Below are 20,881 nucleotides of genomic sequence, written 5' to 3' on the forward strand. Positions count from 1 at the left end.
CAGTTGTTCCAACAGTGTCCCTTCCCAACCTCTCACCTACTCTCAGCCTGCTCACTGCAGGGGAAATGAGAAACAGACAGCCTTAGCACTGCACAATCACTGTTCAGCAGTAACTTAAATATCCCTGTGTTATCAACAGTGTTCTGAGCAGAAATCTAAAGCACTGTGCTGTACAGGCTGCCATGAAGATGAACTTCATCCCAGCCAAAATCCATCCATGATGTAAAGCATCCTCTGCATCAGGCAAAATCCTCTTGATAAAGAAGCAAATAATCTGTTTTTCTCGGATCATGTTCAGTACTGGTGCTTACAAAAGATTACTGCATTCTGCTGTTTTCTTTCTTGACCCTGCTCTCCTCTGCGTTTAATCAGTAATCCCTGGCAACACTTTTGAAGTGAAATCAGATTTTGCACAGAGATAGTTGAATGCTGTTATTAAATCAGAAAATCAGACTTCAAGTAATCCTTCTAAGTGCAGTCTCCAAAGGGTACAAATAGCACCTGCTCCCCAAGCACATCCTTTGAGGACCACCAAAAAGCACATGACACAGTGCATGAAAATAGTTTAGACTCAAAGATCTGGGAAGAATACATAAAACTGCCACCAGTAGAAGATTTGCAAAGCCATCTTATTTGCAATATTGGTATATTTCATTCACCTAGGTGCACCAGAACATCTTGGCAGCCAGGGCTTAAGGAAATTTATCCTAAAGACTTTCACAATGCCACTCCACCATCACAAATAGAGCAGGCATTGACCAGTATTTGAAATATATCCCAGAGGGTGATCATCCATTTAAGAGCACTGCAGGTGTTGCTCTGGGAAAAAAACCTAATTACACTTCGTTAGAACTTCTGTTTTTCTAAAACACTGATGTTAAGTAAGCTACACACCAAGGATGGTACATCCATGTAATCCCTATCTAGCCCATCCACAAGGTATCTCAAACTACATAACAGCAACCTGAGGCAGAAAATGGATTTCAGAGTACCTGAAATGAGGCTTACAACATATAATAGCAGAAATCTGAACTCTTTAAGTATTGCTTTAAACAGTCCTCCACAGGAAAGGTAAATGTGACATAATTATTAGATATTATTATTTTTAAACAGAATGGTATTCACTAAAACAGTATCTAGAGGCATCACACAGCTTTGGAAAAGTAGCTGTTCTTTCCAAGGCAGCAGCCAAACTCTTCCATCATTCAGGTGAAATCAGTGTAGCTTTTACAGATCTACAGTGAAACAACCTTTGAGTATTTTTGTTTTTTGTTCTTCTGCCTTAAGGAGAAGTTCTGACAATGAGAACTTCATTACTTCTGTTCATTCTTTGAATTTAGTCAGTGTTGAGGCACAAATCAGGATTGTTACTTAGTGAACTTTGGCTCTATCACAGAATCAATGACATCCAATGTTGCACTTTGTTGGAAGCTTGTGAAGTGCAAACACAGAAGCAGCTATCACACCCGTGGGCTCCAGCCACTATAAAAATCCTTCTCTGAAAGACCTGGTGTTAACATTTCTACACTTGGCTTTGCTTGCAGTTAAAGGCACAATAATGGCATTGTGAAGAAAGTGTATGTGCTCAGAAAGAAAGGCTGGGATCACTTCAACCTTTTAAGATGAGGGGGAGGAATCTGCAAAAGACTTGGTGCTGCACTACTGCTATTGTCCCCTTTGCTATTACACTGTTTAATAAGATGAAGGTAAGAGATAAAATAAATATATTTAAAAACATCATTCAAAGAGACATTTGGGTTGGAAGAGGGATATAGCACTAAAACCACCTATCTGAAGAAACATGGAAATTTCAGTTCTCTACTCATCCTCTTCCACAAAGTTTAAATATGTTACCTTACTTCCCCTCTTTCCATCACATGACCTGCATGGTCAGCCATGGATGACCAGCCAAGGCCAAGTACCAAGTGCACATAGTGCCGTGGCACACAAGTGCAGTGCCTACACTGCATCTACAGTACATAACTAGCAGCAAAGTCAGGCTGTTTTGCCTGCCAAGTTAGCTCTGCTCTTGGCTGGATGAACCTCATCTGGCAGGAACTCAATCTCATGAGCTTTGCTCACGCAGGCACATCTTCCTAATGGGACTTACTCCTGCTGTCTTCAATGTCAGCAGCGGTTCCTGGATCAAGCCTTAAATCATGCACATTTTAAAGAGAGAATTAAATGCATCTAAACATAGTAATACACAAAGTTATTATTTTTATGTCAATAATGTGTCCCAGCCTTTTATTCACTTATGCAAGTTTTTTGAAAACACTTAAGCAGATTGCTGATTATCACCCAGAAACAAGGTCATTTGCCCACATAGAAGCAATCAGGTTAAGAAATCTTCTCAAAGGGGGAAAAAAAAATCATATTGAATACAGGTACTGCACAAACTGGTAAAACCACTTAAAATATAAATGCATTGGTCTCACACACAATCATTTACTGTGTCCTTGTCTAAGCATTTCACCACTAATGCTGATGAAAAAGCTCCTTTTGTGTTTTGGAGGGTTTTTTGCTTATGATGTACCAGGCAAATTCCACATGTACCAAGACTCTCACTAAGAGAGCACAACACATTTTCCTGATTTCATTCAGCAAAGTAACAGCAGACTTGCATAAAAAAAAACTTCTTAAAGCACTTGATTTCACCATAATTCCACTGGCCCTGATAAACTCCTCAAAGAGGAACTCTGATGAGTCCCTAGAAACACAGATCCACAGCCTAAGCCTCAGCAGTCTTCAGGGACTGTGAAGCAAAAAGTGGCTGATGCTGTAACACAGAACAACCTATGCAGCAGGTCCTGATATCAAGATGCCTACAGGGGCATAAGGGAGAAGGGATTTCTTTCTGCATGTTTTTTAGTTCTATTTCTGAAAGCAGGCTTTCAACAGAAGGCTTACCATAAACACTAAGTAGAGAGGTATTCAAAGCTGTACTAATTATATGCTCCTTTGCTGAAACCAGCCACAAATTCTCTAAATCTACAGATGAGCATTCTTACTGTTGTTAATGTCGCTATTAACTCAAGTAAGCTGCAGGCATTGACTTCTGGAGAGTTCAGCCAAAGGAACAGTCTCTTAAAAGCCCTTCATTCATTCCATTTAATTGCGCATCACCAGAGAACAATCCAGATATTAGCCTGGACTGCAAAGGACCTCAGACTCTACTCATGGATGCTTCACTTTTGATTTAGGAGACTAAATCTGGACCAAACTGCTTATGAGTCAAAGGCCACCCTGCTGCCATCCCACAACTGTTACTGTAAGAATGGGCTGCTGTACACTAGTAGTATGTGCTGGCAGAACTGGGGTTTTCATGGGGAAGATCGAAAGTCAGTACAACAGCTAAGAGTGTGCAGAGGAGTTTGGCTCTTGCTGATAGATTGAAAAGACAAAAGTTATAGGGGCTTCTCTTCTGATTATCTTTTATTTATACATTTTGTTCAGTTTGTTTGTTGCTCCCTGGTACCAAATTAGCAGCTGAAAGTATAAATGTCTGCTCATTATGATTAACAATAATAGTATCTAGTCTACAGTATTCACTTCTTGGGGAAAGTGAATGGGAATAGGCAGCAGTGAAAAGAGAAATTAAGGTTATAGCAATATGTTGTTCAAATGGTTAACTTTAAGTTAACATGAAAAAAACGGAACCCACCAACAAACCAACTAAAAAAACCTAAACCTCCCCCCAAAAAAACAAACCAACCAAACAAAAAATTCACCAGCCAAAAAAACCCCAACGCAAAAACCCTAAGGTTGAGAGGGGCAGGGGGAAGGTGCAGGGGTGGTTGAGAGCCCCTCCTGGGGACTCAGGTTTCTGGGAGGGGAGTTGTGTTTCTGTATTACTTTTACCTTGTATATTTCTGTATCTAACTGTATATACTGTAAATATCTGCTTGTATATTGTGCTAGCTGTAAATATAAGCTTCATTCGTATTTCCAGAGCCGGCTGAGCCTAGTCAGGGTGATTTATAATGTGTGGGGGGGTGGGGAACACCCAAACCATCACATCATGGAATCATGTTTCTAATTCAAGAACTCAGCCATACTAACTTGCTGCTTCAACACTGATGACTTTTTTTTTTCTTTAAAGAACTTTATTGGAGAGTTAATTATTTTAGTTGATTGACATACTGCATATCTAATTCATTGCTTTTATTAGGCCTACCCCTTTGACCACTTACGAATCAATGCAGAGTAATTTCTGCAGCACAGCTAAGCATCTATACAAGGCATTTACCTTCACAGTAGGCATTATCCTCTCGAAGAGCTCGAAACCCATCTCGGCAGCTACAGACAGCTCTGTCATCTAGATTTCGGCAGACAGAATGCTCCATACAGTTATGTCCTTCAGAGCAAAAGTCATGGCCTGTTGAAAAACAAATACTATTGAGGGTTAAAAAGAATCCGCGGATTATAAAACATCCCTGTCAAAGACAGTCTTACTTTTTTCTCAGTTAGGTCAAAGAATACCTTTCTATTGTCTGTGAGATATAGAAAAATAAATTGTACCAAGCATGAAATAGATGAAAGGAGTAGTAAAGGCCACAAGAACAGACTGTCTCAAGGTCCTCGATTCAATTTCAGGTTATGGAATTGATCTAAGGCAGATGGATGGAAAGCTTGCTTAAATCCCCTGTCTCCTTGTCATCGTTAAGTTCTTTTACAGGGCACTTCTTAATTATATATTTTTCTTACTTTTTTGGGGTTTTTTTGGGGGGGTTGGATTTTTGCAATTTTTGTTGACTTTGTGTTTGTTTGGACACCTACAAAAGAGCTCAGTAGCTTAAACATTCAGTAGTCCATTTACTAATTGCATTATTTTATTCCCCAGCATTTTTTCTTCCCAGATATATTTAAAAAAATCTTTCCACATCTTTCTGAAAATCTTTGATTAACATTGGCTTGTTTTGCTCTTCTCTTCCCCTTATCTCTTCCTCTCAAACTCTGCCGACTGAATACACTTCCCTGATTGCATCATCTTTTCTGTTTCAGATAAATCTGTTTTTAAAAACCTCACTTTTTGGCCATCTCTCTCTCCTATTTTATTTTTTTCCCCTCTGTGTGGCCATTTTCCATTCCAACTTCATTACAGATTTCTAAGATTTTGAAATTTTCCAGGCTGAAAAATTCTGACCAAACTCTTCAACTCAGAAAGTTTTTTTTTCCACCTGTATTGTTTGCTTTCATGAAATCTAATGCAACAGTGTTAATGAGCCCCATTAAATCCTCCCTCGTTAGGCTGAATTCAAGCTGATTGTAGTAAAAGACTTGAAGCTTCCACAGTTTGCACATCTAATTGAGGTGTGGCACTTGCTCCCTTGAATTCTCAATAGATTGATTTTTTAATATTTTTTCTTCTTTAACTGAAGCATTAGAATTAATCAAGCAGCAGTACTCCACTGTTGTTCTCCATTAACTACTCTTGCAGGAAAACTGAGGACACACTCAGAGGACCAGGACTGGTGTAACAGCGATAACTCCAGAACGCAAGCTGGAATCAGGCTGTAACATAGACTTTTACAAAGCAACATACAAGTATTTGTTGGCAATAAAGATTATTATTACTATGACACCAAGCTAGGAGCAGGTGTTGATCTGTGGCAATGTAGGAGAGCCCTGCAGAGGGACCTGGACAGGCTGAATGGGTGGGCAGAAGCCAATGGGATGAGATTGAACAAGGACAAGTGAAGGGTTCTGTACTTTGGCCACAACAACCCCAAGCAGTGCTACAGGCTGGGGACTGAGTGGCTGGAGAGCAGCCAGGAAGAAAGGGACCCGGGGGTACTGGTACATAGTGGGCTGAAGATAAGCCAGCAGTGTGCCCAGGTGGCCAGGAGAGCCAGTGGCATCCTGGCCTGTATCAGGAACAGTGTGGCCAGTAGGATGAGGGAGGTTATTCTGCTCCTGTACTCAGCACTGATCAGGCCACACCTTGAGTACTGTGTCCAGTTCTGAGCTCCTCAATTCAAGAGAGATGTTGAGGTGCTGGAACATGTCCAGAGAAGGGCAGCAAGGCTGGTGAGGGGCCTGGAACACAAACCCTATGAGGAGAGGCTGAGGGAGCTGGGCCTGTTTAGCCTGGAGAAGAGGAGGCTCAGGGCTGACCTCATTGCTGTCTACAACTCCCTGAAGGGACATTGTAGCCAGGTGGGGGTTGGTCTCTTCTCCCAGACAACCAGCAACAGAACAAGGGGACACAGTCTCAAGTTATGCCAGGGGAAGTATAGGCTGGATGTTAGGAGGAAGTTTTCCTAGAGAGAGTGATTGGCATTGGAATGTGCTGCCCAGGGTGGTGGTGGAGTCACCGTCCCTGGAAGTGTTCAAGAAAAGCCTGGCTGAGGCACTTAGTGCCATGGTCTAGTTGACTGGCTAGGGCTGGGTGCTAGGTTGGACTGGATGATCTTGGAGGTCTCTTCCAACCTAGTTGATTCTGTGATTCTATGATTATTGCCACTCTACCTAGCTTCTGCTTCACACTGCTAGGGAAGAGTGCCTATCTCTAGCTTCTGCATGGAAAGTTAACTAAATACTTCAAGCAGGACAATGGCCAGGGTCCACTTGCAGGTCAGAGAGGTATTTTGCGTTTTGGCAGCTAATGACCAGTGCAAAGCAAAGGGAATCAAGAAAAACAGAAGATCCCATAAAGGCAGAATGTTTTAGTACTGAGACCCAGTGACACGATCATGAGACAAACATCACAGAATTACTGTGATATGAGAGGCTAATGTTTTTCTCTTTCCCATTTTAGATTGTCTCCCTGTGACCTAGAGATATGCTTAGGTAATGTTACTTAAATATTATAATCTACCACAGTGCTGCTATCTGACTTAAGACATTAAGAAGCAAAATTCTCTACATAACTACTGGGGTTAGAGTGTCTTCAATACTCATCTATGTCAGCAAAAATGTGTGTCAAGCAGCCTCTGGTCACAGTAACATTTACTCTGCCTTTTTGCTGTCTTCCTCGCTGAAGAACAAGTTAAAGACAAAGCAATAACCTTGTGTTTTTTATCTCCTGGCCCAGACTGATTTGTATCAGGTTTTTGTCATTAAATAAATGCACCAGTACAGGCTGGAAGGTGATCTGCTGGAAAGCAGTCCTGTGGAGAGGGACCTGGGGGTCCTGGTGGATAACAAGTTTACTATGGCACAGCAATGTGTCCTTGTGGCCAAGAAGGCCAATGGGATCCTGGGGTGTATTAAGAGGAGTGTGTCCAGCAGATCAAGGGAGGTTCTCCTCCCCCTCTATTCTGCCCTGGTGAGACCTCATCTTGAATATTGTGTTCAGTTTTGGGCTGCCCAGTTGAAGAGGGACAGGGATCTGCTGGAGAGGGTCCAGCGGAGGGCTACAAGGATGACGAGGGGACAGGAGAGCATGGCTTATGAGGAGAGGCTGAGGGACCTGGGGCTGTTTAGTCTGGAGAAGAGAAGACTTAGAGGGGATTTGATAAATGTTTATAAGTATCTGAAGGCTGCCCAGGATCGGGGGGACAGGCTCTGCTCACTTGCTCCCTGGGATAGGACAAGGAGCAATAGGTGTAAATTGCATCAAAAGAGGTTCTGTCTCAACACAAGGGGGAACTTCTTTACTGTAAGGGTCACAGAGCACTGGCACAGGCTCCCCAGGGAGGTCATGGAGCTTTCTTCTCTGGAGACTTTCAAGGCCTGTCTGGATGTGTTCCTCTGTGATCTGTGTTAGATAATATTGTCCTGCTCCAGCAGGGGTGTTGGACTCGATGATCTCTTTGGGTCCATTTCAACCCCTAACATCCTGTGATCCTATGAAATAACTGAAGATGTACAGGTCATCCAAAAAGACTGAGGGCTTTTTTTTTTTTTTTTTTTTTTTTTTTTTTTTTTTACTTTTTTTTGTTATTCTTAAGATTCTCAATGCTTCTTTCTCTGCTGTTTTAATAAACAGACATGGTGAATAAAGCATACAACAGCTTCTTGTTTAATGAACAATTTTCATAGCTCATGAGAAGCCAAGCTGGCATACTTAAGGGAAGACTGAAAATATCAAGAAAACACTCATCCAACATGTACTAAAATTCTCAAGCTCTATCAGGCATAAGAAATACAGAATTCTTTCCCCTAGGCCACTGAAGATTTTATTGAAAATTATCATTAAAAAATACTTTTTGACTGAGATAAACCTCAAGATCTACTTTCTTTGTCTCTCTGATTGATATCATTAATCATATCATTTGTGCTTAAGCTGAGTAGCACAGAAACAAGTGTAGCTCTGCAGCAAGACCAGAGAAGTGATCCTCCTCCTGTGTTCAGCACTGGTGAGGCCACATCTTGAATCCTGTAATCAGTTTTGGGGCTCTCACTACAAAAAAAATATTGAGGTTCTAGAGTAGGTCTAAAGAAGGGCAATGTAACTGGTGAAGGGTCTAGAGAAAAAAGGTCTAGAGCAGCTGAGGGAAATGGTGCTCTTTAGCCTGCAGAAAAGTAGGCTCAGGGAAAACCTTAAAACTTTCTACAACCACATGAAAGGAGGTTGTAGAGAAGTGGGAGTCAGTCTCTTCTCCCATGTGAAAAAGTGATAAGATGAGAGGAAAGGGCCTCAAGTTGTACCAGGGCAGGTTTAGATTGGACATCAGAAGAAATTTCTTCACTGAAGGCATTGTCAAACACTGGAACAGGCTCCCCAGGGAGGTGGTTGAATCAGCATCCTTGGAAGTGTTTATAAGACACACAGATGTGGTGCTAAGGGGATAGGGTTTAGCATCAAACTTGGTAGAGTTAGGCAATGGCTTGACTTGATGATCTTAAAGGTCTTTTCCAGCCAAAAAAAATCTATGATTCTATGACGATTCTATGATTCTTTTCACCAAAGTATATCTAAAATCTGACCTAAAGTGTAACATCTTTCATACCAGTTATCAATTTACCATTATTTATCTACAGAAGAAGCAGACATGGTCACTTGAAGACAACTGCACAGAGCTTTGAAGATACCAGTAGTAGTCCAGATTAAAAGAGTGGACTCAAGACACAGAGCACCTCAGCCTCCCAAGATTATGCACAAGATGCCAAGATCATTATGCACAGGAATGTCCTCTTCAAAAAGTCTATATAATCTGTAAGAATGGAAAACGCCACCAAAGTTGTATATATCCACTTATTACCTTACCTTTACAGACTTTGCAGCAGCTGTGAGATAAGGGGATCTGCTGTGATTCCGGGCAATTCAAAGCTGTACAACTGTCTTTTGGGATACGCTGCATTTTGTGGTCCTGTTAAGTTCAGGTAATTTATCAATATTGTGAGAGGGAGGGAAAAGAAAAAGAAAAGAAAAGATAAATGTTAACATCAGTGGAGTTTTAGCATTACTGCCTGCGCCAAACTCCAGGTACCTTCGCAAACCATTTGAAACAACGAGGAGGCAGGACAAGCAAAACCCAGCAATTGCACAAGATGAAAGGAAAAAAACCCACGGTGTGCTAGTTTGAGTCTAACTAGAATGTTTTGGTGAGAAGGATTAGATCACAGGCTGTGAAAGAGAAAAACAGTGGTGATGTCTACTTCACTCATAGGCTTGCTGAGAGGTATAAGAACAACAATCCAAACATAGACAAGGCACTTCTGCTTGGGAGCTCTGAGCTGCACTTCTCTCTCTATCCTCTCTGCCGTCTCTCTGATTAATCCACTTTGCTTCCTAACCCCCCGGCTGAACCTCCATTCTTCCTTGGGACTGAGGTAAGGTTTAAAGGGGTGGGAGAAGGTGGAAGGGCAGTTGGGAGCCCCTCCTGGGGACTCAGGTTTCTGGGAGGGGAGTTGTGTTTCTGCATTACCTTTTACCTTGTATATTTCTGTCTATAACTGTATATACTGTAGATATCTGCTTGTATATTGTGCTAGCTGTAAAAATAAGCTTCATTCGAATTTCCAGAGCTGTCTGAGTCTAGTCTGGGTGATTTCCAAAGTGTGGGGGGTGAGGAACACCCAAACCACCACACACTGGTAGAAGGAATATCAATTAGAGCAGTTAATTCTTTACAAATTCTGATCTGGATGGGTATTTTTCATTCACTTGTTTTATAACATCCAAACAGAAAAGTGTGTGTCTAGAGCAGGCACAACTGCAACAGACAAACCAAACAAAAAAAAATATGTTTAGAATTACATGCAGCCAAAGAAGAAATTCCCTACATTGCCTTGATAATGTGATCAGAAGCCTTGAAGCATGAAATCGGTACTTGTGCCATTCCTATTAAATCTGTCTTCAGCTGGAGTCATTAATTATATTCTTTTATAAGAACTCTGCTAGTAATAATGTAGACTTCCTGACTGACCAACACAGTTCATAGTATGTGAATTTCCTGCTTGGAGTTGTCATTCACAAGGCTGTTCAGCAGAAACTCTATGCACTTTGGTCCTTGAAAAAGCAGCACTTGAATCAGCCAAAGTTGCTGCTTAACTATGGATCCAAGCTAGAGGAGGCTAGAGAAAGGTGAATTTAGATTAGACATCAGGAAAGTTCTTCACCATGAGGGTGATGAAACAGGCTGCCCAAGGAGGTCGTGGAAGCCCCATCCCTGGAGGTTTTAAAGGCCAGGCTGGATGTGACTCTGAGCTATCTGATCCAGTAGAGGTTGTGCCTGCCCACAGCAGAAGGGTTGGAACTAGGTGATCCTTGGGGTCCCTTCCAACCCTGACAATTCTGTGATTCTGTAATATTTCTACCAGGATAGTCAGGCAGCCCCTCAACAAAGAAGTCCAAGCAGCAAAACAAAGACCAGCACAGCTAGCATAGGCATTTTGTTCACACAGTATCACACTGGCCAGCTGCAAGAAACATGAAGCAACATCACACAACTTTTGATGATTGTTGATTATATCTATTGGCTAATCACAGAATTCATGTCACAGGTGTGATGTTGAAAATATGAGCTCATGGTCCTGAAAAGCGTAATACTGAATCCAAAATTATTTCTACTCTTCTCTTTGCCTTTCTTAAAAGGGTTTCAAAGCAGGAATTAAGCTCACAAAGATTAACATTAACAGCAGGAATGCAATGATCTCCAGTCCTACTTTGTAAACCTCTTTTTCTCTTAACTATATAAAAATGTTTTGAGAGTTCCAGAAAATGGAACTTTCCAGCAGTGTGACCAGAAGAGTTGCTCCTCTCTCTTTCCCTGCACTAGAAATGCATGCTAGGGTTTTCAACTCCACTTTGCAGCACGCATCTCTCATAATGGAGGGAATTCCTCCCCATCCCTCCCCCAGGGAGACAACACAGAACTCGCTGCAGCAGTTTGTGCAGTTCTTAACCTGCAGCTGTCTCTGGGGTCTATTTTGCCCTTAAAGTGCATTTGTGCCCTGTTGTGCAGACTCAGCATTAGGCACATTTTGTTTAAAAACAAAACCACCTCCTCCACCAATTCCTATCATTAGAACTACCACCAGACACCTGGTATACCATTTTTTTCCTTCTTCATCTAGCTTTTCCACTAACAATTGTACTGAATTTAAAATTACACCCTCATTGCATCCACATCTCACCTGTCTAAGCACATAATTTTGAACAATAATATCACACACGTAATTGGAAACATAAGGCATTTTCCTGGCTTTATTACTGATGAGGGAGCCAATATCTAAGAAAGAAAGAATGTAGCTTGATTGTCAACCTTTGTAATCTAACCTTGCAAACCTATGCAAAATAACAAGCCGGAACACGTCCAGAGAATGGCCATGAGGATGATCAGAAGGCTAGAGCACCTGTGCAGACTGAGGGAGTTGGGCTGTTCAGATTTTAGAAGAGAAGGCTCAGAGGAGATCTTATTGTGGCCTTCCAGTATCTGAAGGGGGGCTACAGGAAAGCTGGTGAGGGACTTTTTAGCATGTCAGGCAGTGAGAGGGCTAGGGGAAACAGAACAAAACTAGAAGTGGGTAGATTCAGATTGGATGTTAGGAAGAAGTTCTTCACCATGAAGGTGGTGAGACAGTGGAACAAATTGCCCAGGGAGGTGGTGGAAGCCCCATCCCTGGAAATTTTTAAGGCCAGGCTGGATGGGGCTCTGAGCAACCTGATCCAGTGTAAGATGTCCCTGCCCATGGCAGGGGGCTGGAACTAGATGATCCTCGATGTCCCTTCCAGCCCTGATAAATCTATGGTTCTAAATTTACTTCCAAAACTTGAAGTGAAATTTGGAGTGACAAAATAAACACAGAACTCATTAGATGACTTTTCTGGTGCCACTTCCTAAGGTAAACCTGTCTGTATTTCAACATCTTCTTTCAGTGAGACTTTGATATTCCTGACATGCAAGACATTTTTTTATCCATCAACAGTACTCTTACCTTGCACTCAAACAGAACACAATCCCCTGAGCTTGAATATACAGTTTCTCTTTGTCCTTCAAAGTAGATTCTGCCTTCAAATACACACACAGCTTCAGGAAATAAAAAAGAAAGGAACAATGATTTTGTTAAAAAAAGTTAGTACTCTGCTTAAAGAGCTACATACATTTTCTTAAAGACAACTGCATTTCAAAATTAAAAGACTGAATCAGCTGCAAGAATATTCTAAACCCAGCTGTAGGACTCTCAGATACCACACACACCAAAGAAAAAGTAAATACATCAGAGGAAAAGAAAAAAACAACAAAACACAAAAGAACCAGAAAAGCACAGAGAAGTAGAAGCCAAAGGACACTGAAGCAACATGGAGTACAGATAGCTACTGAGAGGACATAGAAAAGGTGTCTCGGGTCATGCCATGGAGGCTACGACTGCCTGCCACACAGCTCACTGCAAAGAGGAAAACTAAGCTGAGAGCATAGTGTGAGTAGCATTAATAGGTGATCAGTTTCTTGAAGGGGAACACTGCATGATGAAGGGTGATCACTGAAGCTATACATGTATTCGTCATCGCAGCCCTTTGGCGTTTCATCACCCCACATAGTTATTCATACGCTGCATCTTTGTACCATGATTATCCCAGTTATTTACCATTACTGCTGAAGTACCTGAATTTTATTGTACAAGAACTGATCTTCAGCGGCTGTCTTCTCCTCTTCTCCCACCTCCCCCAAAGTAGAATCAAGTCTCCAACAATCAAATGACAGAATGACCCTCCTAGGAATGCCACTCATTATATCACAACCTGGCCTAGTGCCACTCCTGCTCCCTGGCAGTATTGGGTTTTACATCAGTGTGCTGGCACAGCTCAAACTGGAATGCTAACTAAAGTTCCTATTCAGTCTTTAAATGTTACATAAAATACCTTCACAGCAAACTGTCAGACTTTTGGGTTTTAAATGGGTCTATTACCACAATTACATTATGCCAAGTATAAAGGCTAAGTAACATAACTGCTAGGTACAGAAAATTGGATGTCTGTCTCTGCTGCTTGGGACACAATCAAAGATGATTAAGTAAGTTGACTGGGTGCTAGGTTGGACTGGATGATCTTGGAGGTCTCTTCCAACCTGGTTGATTCCAACCCTGATGATACTATGATACTATGAATTAACAGGAGTGGGTCACAACTCTGACATTCTAGATCACCTAATAGAGGACTTACTAATTACTTATTTGGAGATGTAAATTGATAATACTACAATTCACTCACAGAGTTTTATCTATCTGTTTAAACAGACTACAATTAGTAGACAATATAAAAATATCTAAAAGTGCAAAAGTTTTTGTTGCATGACCTGTATTAATTACCAATACTGATATTTTCTATTCTCCTTTACTTTTTCATTTGTAGCTCCTTAATTTTACAAATTACTTATTACTTTGTCAGCATGTAAAAAGTCAACTCTTGGAATGGATGTTGAAAAAGATACAATGAGCATAAGAACAACAACAACAAATAAAGATCAAATTTCAAAATGTGAGTTAGAATGTCTCTTAAAATAGAAAGTACCTTGTGTGATATAAGCCTGTACAGCACTTTCAAGAAGTAATATCACAGCACATTGCAATGCTGTACAGCTCATGGATGGCAGAGTTTACAGTCAGATTTGATAAAGAAAGTACAGAAAAGAGGCACAAGAGAGCACCGGGGGAGAGACCTAGGGCTAAGAGATGGATAAAGTTTGTACAATATCCACAAAGGTCACAGAGAGTCAGAAAAGCTCAATACAGTGCCTCTTTCCTCTCCTAGAAAACAAGATCTTCTAGAAGGAAGGATGTGGGTAAAAAATATTTTAAAAAAAAAAGCCACCCAAAACAAGCAAACAAACAAAAAAATCCAAAACCCCAAACTCTCTATAAATCTCTACTGGTGACTGGCAGATCTTGAATCCAGTCAGGACAAGGCAATCATCCAGTCATACATCCAGTCACTCCCTATGTATGACAGACCACGACACTAAAGTGAAGCACTCATATACTAAGCCTTTTCCCTTGCCCCCTACCTTTTAGCTTTCTAAGAACAACTATATGTGTCAGGAAAAAAAAACAGTAAAGCAATGCCCAAGGACCACATAATGGCAATGAGCTGACAACAAATCTTCATGTTTCCAGCAAGCAAACCACGCAAGAAAGGCAAAATCCATCAAAATGCTGTCATTTTGTCTGGAAGAAAGCACTCTCCTGAAGCCAAAGTAGTCTTAATCTGTGAATATGACCACTTGGGCATCCTGGATAAAAGTAAAACTAGAAATGTATCTGTCCTTCCTGAAAGAATAATCCAGTTTGCTTGTCAATGGAGATAAAACCTTTCTGATTCTTAAGAGAAACTTAGAAAATAATGCACGTAGGGGAAAAGAAAAAACAAAACAAAGCACCAACAAAAGAACACACCCAGTCTAGTGTGAAATCGTGAAGTTACTTCTCGATTCCACCAACAGCATTCGCAAGTCTTGGCAGATGAAATGATCATAATGCAGCGATGCAAGCATGTTTTCAGAAGGTAATAAACTCTTCTCCAAAAAGCCTTGAAAAGCATTGAAAAAAAAAAACCAAACACACAAATACTGGGGTTGTGAGACACGTCTTAGCCCAGAGAGCCCTTGCACCTTTCCTGAGTGCTTTCATGCACTCAAAAATTGTCACTCAAAGGCTAGACATCGGCAGCAGAGCTCACATTTCAAGGTACTGGTTTGTGTGGGTCCCAGACATTTCAAGCAATGCTCACATCCTCACCTCCACAACCATACTTGACCATCCTGCAGCTAAGAAAATTACATTTCATTCAATTAATTCCCTTAAATAATCATTTTCAATTGCTAGATTTTGCCGTGGCTTTTTCAGAAAGGTTACAAAGCCACCAAGTATCAGGGACCTGTTTATACAAGAATGACCAAACTATGTTCGAAAGAGAAAACCCAAACAATAAACACCCAATTGAAAAACTAAATTGAAACTAAACTGAAAACCTTTTTAATCTGAGTAATATGAACACAAGCCCAAGAACGTCTTTTTATGGCCTCTCACTGACTAGGTTCAAAAGGGATACTTCTTTTTGACATCATCAAAATCTACACTACTTGGATTATTTATTTCCTACTAGCATTCTCTAAACCACAAAGGATTCCACCATATTTGGGCAATTTCTTCCAGTTCGGTCTGGACCTTTAATTCAGAGCACTAGCACTTGGGTTTTCTTTTCTCACCTATTCTAATGTAACCAAATGAGCATACAAAACACCCATACGGACTTCAGTGCCACTGGCTTCACATTTATTTAATGGAGCAGACATCAGTAAGTTCAGTGGTGGTCTAAGTTTGCCAGTACACACTGTCTCTTCTTTTCCAGCACTTGCATAAGTGCCTCTGTCTTTTTTTCCTGTTCTCTTGTCAGCCCACACTTCTTAGACTGCTCATGGGGGAGAAATCCTGACAGAAAGCAAAGGGTAGATTTTCATCAAGCTATCTGAAGGCTTATAAAAAATTTAAGGTTGTCTGCTTAGGTGAGCATTCAGCACACCTGAAAATATCTCTAGAAAAATAAAGCTGCTAACTTTCTTCTGCCCTTCTGCCAAGACAGCAAGACCCACATCCTGGACAGCATGGAACAGAATGTTTCTCCTGGCTCCTGACAGCAACTGTCACAGCCAGTAGATACCCCATGATGGTGGTGTTTCATGTCTTTATTCCCCCCCACCCCGAACAAAGACATTTCAACAATATGAACATCTGGACTAGAACTGTGTCACTGGCAAGTCCAGCAAAGATTTAATTTCTGCTTGTCTAGATGCTTCCCAGGATACTGTGATTAGTTTGTGATTGGTAACTCTCTAGGGACACATACCAGCTTTCATCATCCTAATTCCTCTTGTTTGACAGACTGAGTCACAGTCAAGAAATTACCCAATGAGTAGTTGTTCCAGAACTTGATAGTTATTGCCTATGTAGCATTTCATCTACAGCTTAATTGCACTAGCCATTTCCTCTTGCCATCAGACACCCCTCCCTGTACCTTTTTCAGTGTGTATCATTCAAAGCATGCTTTTCTAAGGGGATTAAATAGGAAGTCTACAAAATCTACTAGGAAGTCTGATTACTCTTGATATATTTGTACACAGAAGCTGATCAAATATTACAATGGTATTACAGCGTCTAAAAGCTTATTAGCAAGTTCTGCTTATATCCTCATGACTAATTTGCATAAGTGTAGTGATAATAAAACTATTCCCTGTAGTTAACACATTGTGATAATGTGGCTTCTTATCATAGAATCATATAAACATTAAGGCTGGAAAGGACCTTTAAGATCATTGAGTCCAACAGTAATCCATCTGCCATGACCACCAAACTTGAAGCACCATACGCACATGCTTCTTGAACGGCTCCAGGGGTGGCAACTCCACCACCTCCCCAGGCAGCCTTCCAACACCTCACCACTCTCTCAGTAGAGAAGATTTCCTAATATCCAATCTAAATCTTCCCTGGCACAACTTAAACCCATTTCTTCTCATTCTATTGCTAGTAACTTGGCAGAGGAGACCAACACCAGCCTCACTACAGATCCTTTCAGGGAGCTGTAGAGATTATTAGGACCTCCCTTCAGACTTCTCTTCAGACTAAACAACCCCCTCTCCCTTAGCCATTCCTCATATGTCCTTCAAATCACTCAGCAGTCTCATTGCTCTTCTCCATACTCACCCAGCAACAGGAATCTCTCAGGAGCACACCAGATATTGTGTTCCCACAGGCAATTATCAACAGTTTGTCAAATTATCTCTTCTTTCTCACAACCCTTTCTTCCTCCTACCAGACTCCACTTTCCTTCTGCATTTCTTAAAATGCCTATGCAAGATCCATCACCCACCCAACTTCTGCTTCTATTCATAGAGTTCACAGGATGCCATTTAGCCTCTATTTATCATCTTTGCTATATATATTACGCATGCCCTCCTCTGAGACATGCATGTACACTTCTCTATACTATCTAAGATGATTTTGTTTCGGACTTATCATCAAGGGAAAGCAAAAAGTTTCTGACACTGGTGTACTCAAAGCACTTTTTTAATATGTTTTGTGTTTTTTCTAATTATTCATAATTGCCCTGAGTGGCAGATGTGACTTGAAGTTTTGTGAAATATGTCAGCAACTATGGATATACAATTTAAAACCAGCAATAAAGTCTGTGTCTCTACAGTCTTTGTCCACATATGCTGGTTTGGGATGGGAAGGAAAACACCAAAAAGTCACATAGATACAAAAGGAAAAAAACAAACAAACCAACAAACTACTGTCTGACTCATTCAATTTTTCAACTTCCTCCTTGGAATCTCCTTGATTACATTTTCCACTGTTCAGAAATCAAGGCTTAGGTATTGTGTAAGTACCGTTAATCCTACTTTGCAGGCTTACATAGTGCAAATCCTCCATGTGGCTTTATCTTTAAAAGTACACACAGAGATAATGGTCACCTTTCATGAATTTCTCTCTCCCAGCTGCCAAGCCATCACTAGGTGTTACTCTCACCCCTTTTTCACTTATTTTTGCAGGGATTTGGGTGTTATTTCTTCTTTGATAATTGTCTGGAAAGCACAAGTTCCTCTGTTTCTGCAGCCAGTGAAACTAGAGACTTGCATCATTTCACATTATCCCTTTCAGCAATTCAAAACTATTCTAGATTTCAAGATGGAAAGTATATTGCTAATTTTGTCAGTCAATGACCACTGAAAAGCTCTCTCTATATATGTATATATATAAAACTACACACATATATATATTTGTGCTTATGCTTCCTCATCTGTAAAACAAAATCTGACTTGAAATGTCTTAATGATAATGAATCAATTACTATCTGCATCTCAATCTCTTGTTACCCAGAAATGCAAAACATGGCTATTAGATTGAAAATGTGAAGTTGTTGCTGTACAGCACTTTTATGATCATTTAAGAACATCTGCAGTCTGAGCCACCTCCAGCAATACTAGTAAGTTAGTTTAGTCACATTGGCAAGGAGTCAATCTAAAGTTATAAAAAAATCTTTCACCCACCTCACAAAATCTCCTATAATTTCACCAACTACTATGGGAAATGACATAATTCATCTATCCCTTGTGTTCTTGATGGAAAGTCTTCTGTAGAATTCATCTGAGCCCTAGAATAAGAACTCATTTGGGCATCCTTCAAAACCAAAGAAGGCAATCTGAACACTGGAAAAGCACGTCAAAACATGACTAAAAACTGCTGATAGCAGTTCAGCTGAGGCAAGTAGACTTGACAGACACAGTAGGTGGCTGGACAGGAAGTCTGGGAAAGAATTTGCAAGCAATCAGTGGACAAAAGATGCATGGCACAAAGGGAAGTGTCTCCAGTTAAGCAAAGATCTGACCCAGACAATGTTTGATGTCAGCTTCTCTTAAAATTGGCTTACTTCTACCTACACTGCAACTTGAGCTTGGTTAAACATGGCAGCCAAAGTTTTTCTACTGACAACTGTGCACAACTTCGACTTTAAGGTAACAGCCCATATTCTGCTTGTCAAATAAAACTGGAATATCTTTGACTCTGTACATGAGATTTTGAAAACCTTGCATTGCTTGAGTAATGTAATGCAATCAAAATGCCCCTCCATTTTATGCCTAATCAACTATGTTGACCAACTGATGCACAAACAACTCCTACAGTACAATGTCTAACAATAAAATCAAATACCAAGGCAAAAGCTTTAGAGGCTGTCAAGAGAAGAAAAGCAATTAAGGTTAATAGATTGGATGTTAGGAACAAGTTCTTTATTATGAGTGTGGTGGAACACTGGAACAGGTTGCCCAAGGAGGTCATTGAGGCCCCTTCCCTGGAGATATTCCAGGTGAGGCTTGACCTGGCTCTGGGAAACCTGATCTAGTTGAGGATGTCCCTGCTGACTGCAGGGGGGATTGGACTGGATGACCTTTGGAGGTCTCGTCCAGCCCAGACCATTCTATGATAATATTAATTACATCACCACTGCATTACAATTATGGTAGAAGTCTATAAATAGTACAACAGTCTGCAAGACCAAAAGAACTCCAATGTAAACATTACCTGACCACTTAATCCTCATAAAACTGGGATTAGATATTATCTGATGGACATCTTATGTAAGGTATTTGCAACAGTACTGCCATAATTGTATCTTAGTAAAAGTGCAAATAGACATTTCATCAAATGCTGACAGCTATGGCAGGGAAATTTTGGCTTCAGATCCACCTTCTCTCAGCTGGACTGCTGAGCTGATTGTTAAAAAGGTGCTTTTCCAAAAGCTTTGCAAGAAAATGGTGCAGTGTAGAAAAGTAGATAGACACCTGCTCCCTAAAGCACCTTACACTTCATGATAGGCTTCAGCTTGCACACACACCTGGCAGAGAAAGTGTCAAGTTATGGTGATTTCTATGCAACATGAAAGTTGATTAATTGATTAGGACTGACTGTTGGGAATTTCTGAAAGTAATTAAGAACTTCTGAAGACCTGCAAGCTTGAGAGTCACTATTTTAAATCTATAAGAGATAAACAGTTATCACTCGTCAGCATTAATCATTACATAAAAAGCAGGCTGTTGTAAGACCCTCCATGGGTATGCCAAGGGGGGCCACCTACTTGTGCAAAACCCCTTACACAAGAGAACTGTTACTCTACCCCACAGAGCCTTTGAACAAGGCTGGTGAGAAATAAAGCATTTGGGGATATTACCCACATTCTTGCCCAGATTTGCCATGAAAAAAACAGCATTTGTCAATTACACTTAACTTTCAAAGACACATTCTTGCATGTGACTAGTAAAGTGGTTCCTTTCTGCAGTCTTCTGGACACAGATTTAGTCAGCACGTTCAGTAAAAGACAAATACCTCTGAACAGCAGCACCTTGAGAGATTCTGACAGTGTTTCATTAAAAAAACTTTCTATGCAAACGGCAAAACTGTCCAGCTCACTGCAAAATAATGAAGATGGCATTTCACTGAAAATCAACTGGAAGCAGTATTTCCATTCACCCAAGCCACAGAGGATCTAAATAGCTTCTGCTCCAGCAACTTGCTACATTATTTCACCACCTACAGACTACATCCATACCTGAGTGACTATCAGGGATCCTGCTGATGCTGCTATTCTCCATCAGGCTCTCCTTAGCCCAGAGCAATTCTGCACCACAACTCTGCTGCACAAACCTCTATAGTGAAGGCAAAACTTCTTATGACCTGGCATCACATAGCTTCATTTTACTAAATTTACTTTCCTCCCAAAGTCAAATGCTTTTACTTCCCTACAAATAGCAGCCCCTTGTTAACTAGGAAATGACAGTGTGGCTCATATGCATTATGGCATAGGCCAGTCAACTGCATTTAGACATTCCCAGGAGCGGATTAGTGAACAGACAGAGCACCACTTATGTTGTTATTAGACCTCAGCTCATTCAACGCTCCTGCATCTAACTCCATGTAGGAACTAAAGAGGGTTTTGCATTCTAAA

General features: G+C 40.8%; 1 protein-coding gene across 1 annotated transcript in view; it reads right to left on the reverse strand.

Moving 5' to 3' along the window:
• Positions 1-20,881, reverse strand: part of NELL2 (neural EGFL like 2) — a 189,238-nt gene that overhangs the window by 97,740 nt on the left and 70,617 nt on the right. The window contains exons 10-12 of the mRNA XM_064142220.1: positions 12,328-12,419; positions 9,155-9,257; positions 4,250-4,378 (exon numbers count right to left, since the gene is read on the reverse strand). Of these exons, the coding sequence (XP_063998290.1) occupies positions 4,250-4,378; positions 9,155-9,257; positions 12,328-12,419 (324 nt within the window). The remainder of the gene's footprint in view (positions 1-4,249; positions 4,379-9,154; positions 9,258-12,327; positions 12,420-20,881) is intronic.

Source organism: Pogoniulus pusillus, chromosome 4 (assembly GCF_015220805.1).
Source record: "Pogoniulus pusillus isolate bPogPus1 chromosome 4, bPogPus1.pri, whole genome shotgun sequence".
Taxonomy (NCBI): Eukaryota; Metazoa; Chordata; class Aves; order Piciformes; family Lybiidae; genus Pogoniulus; species Pogoniulus pusillus.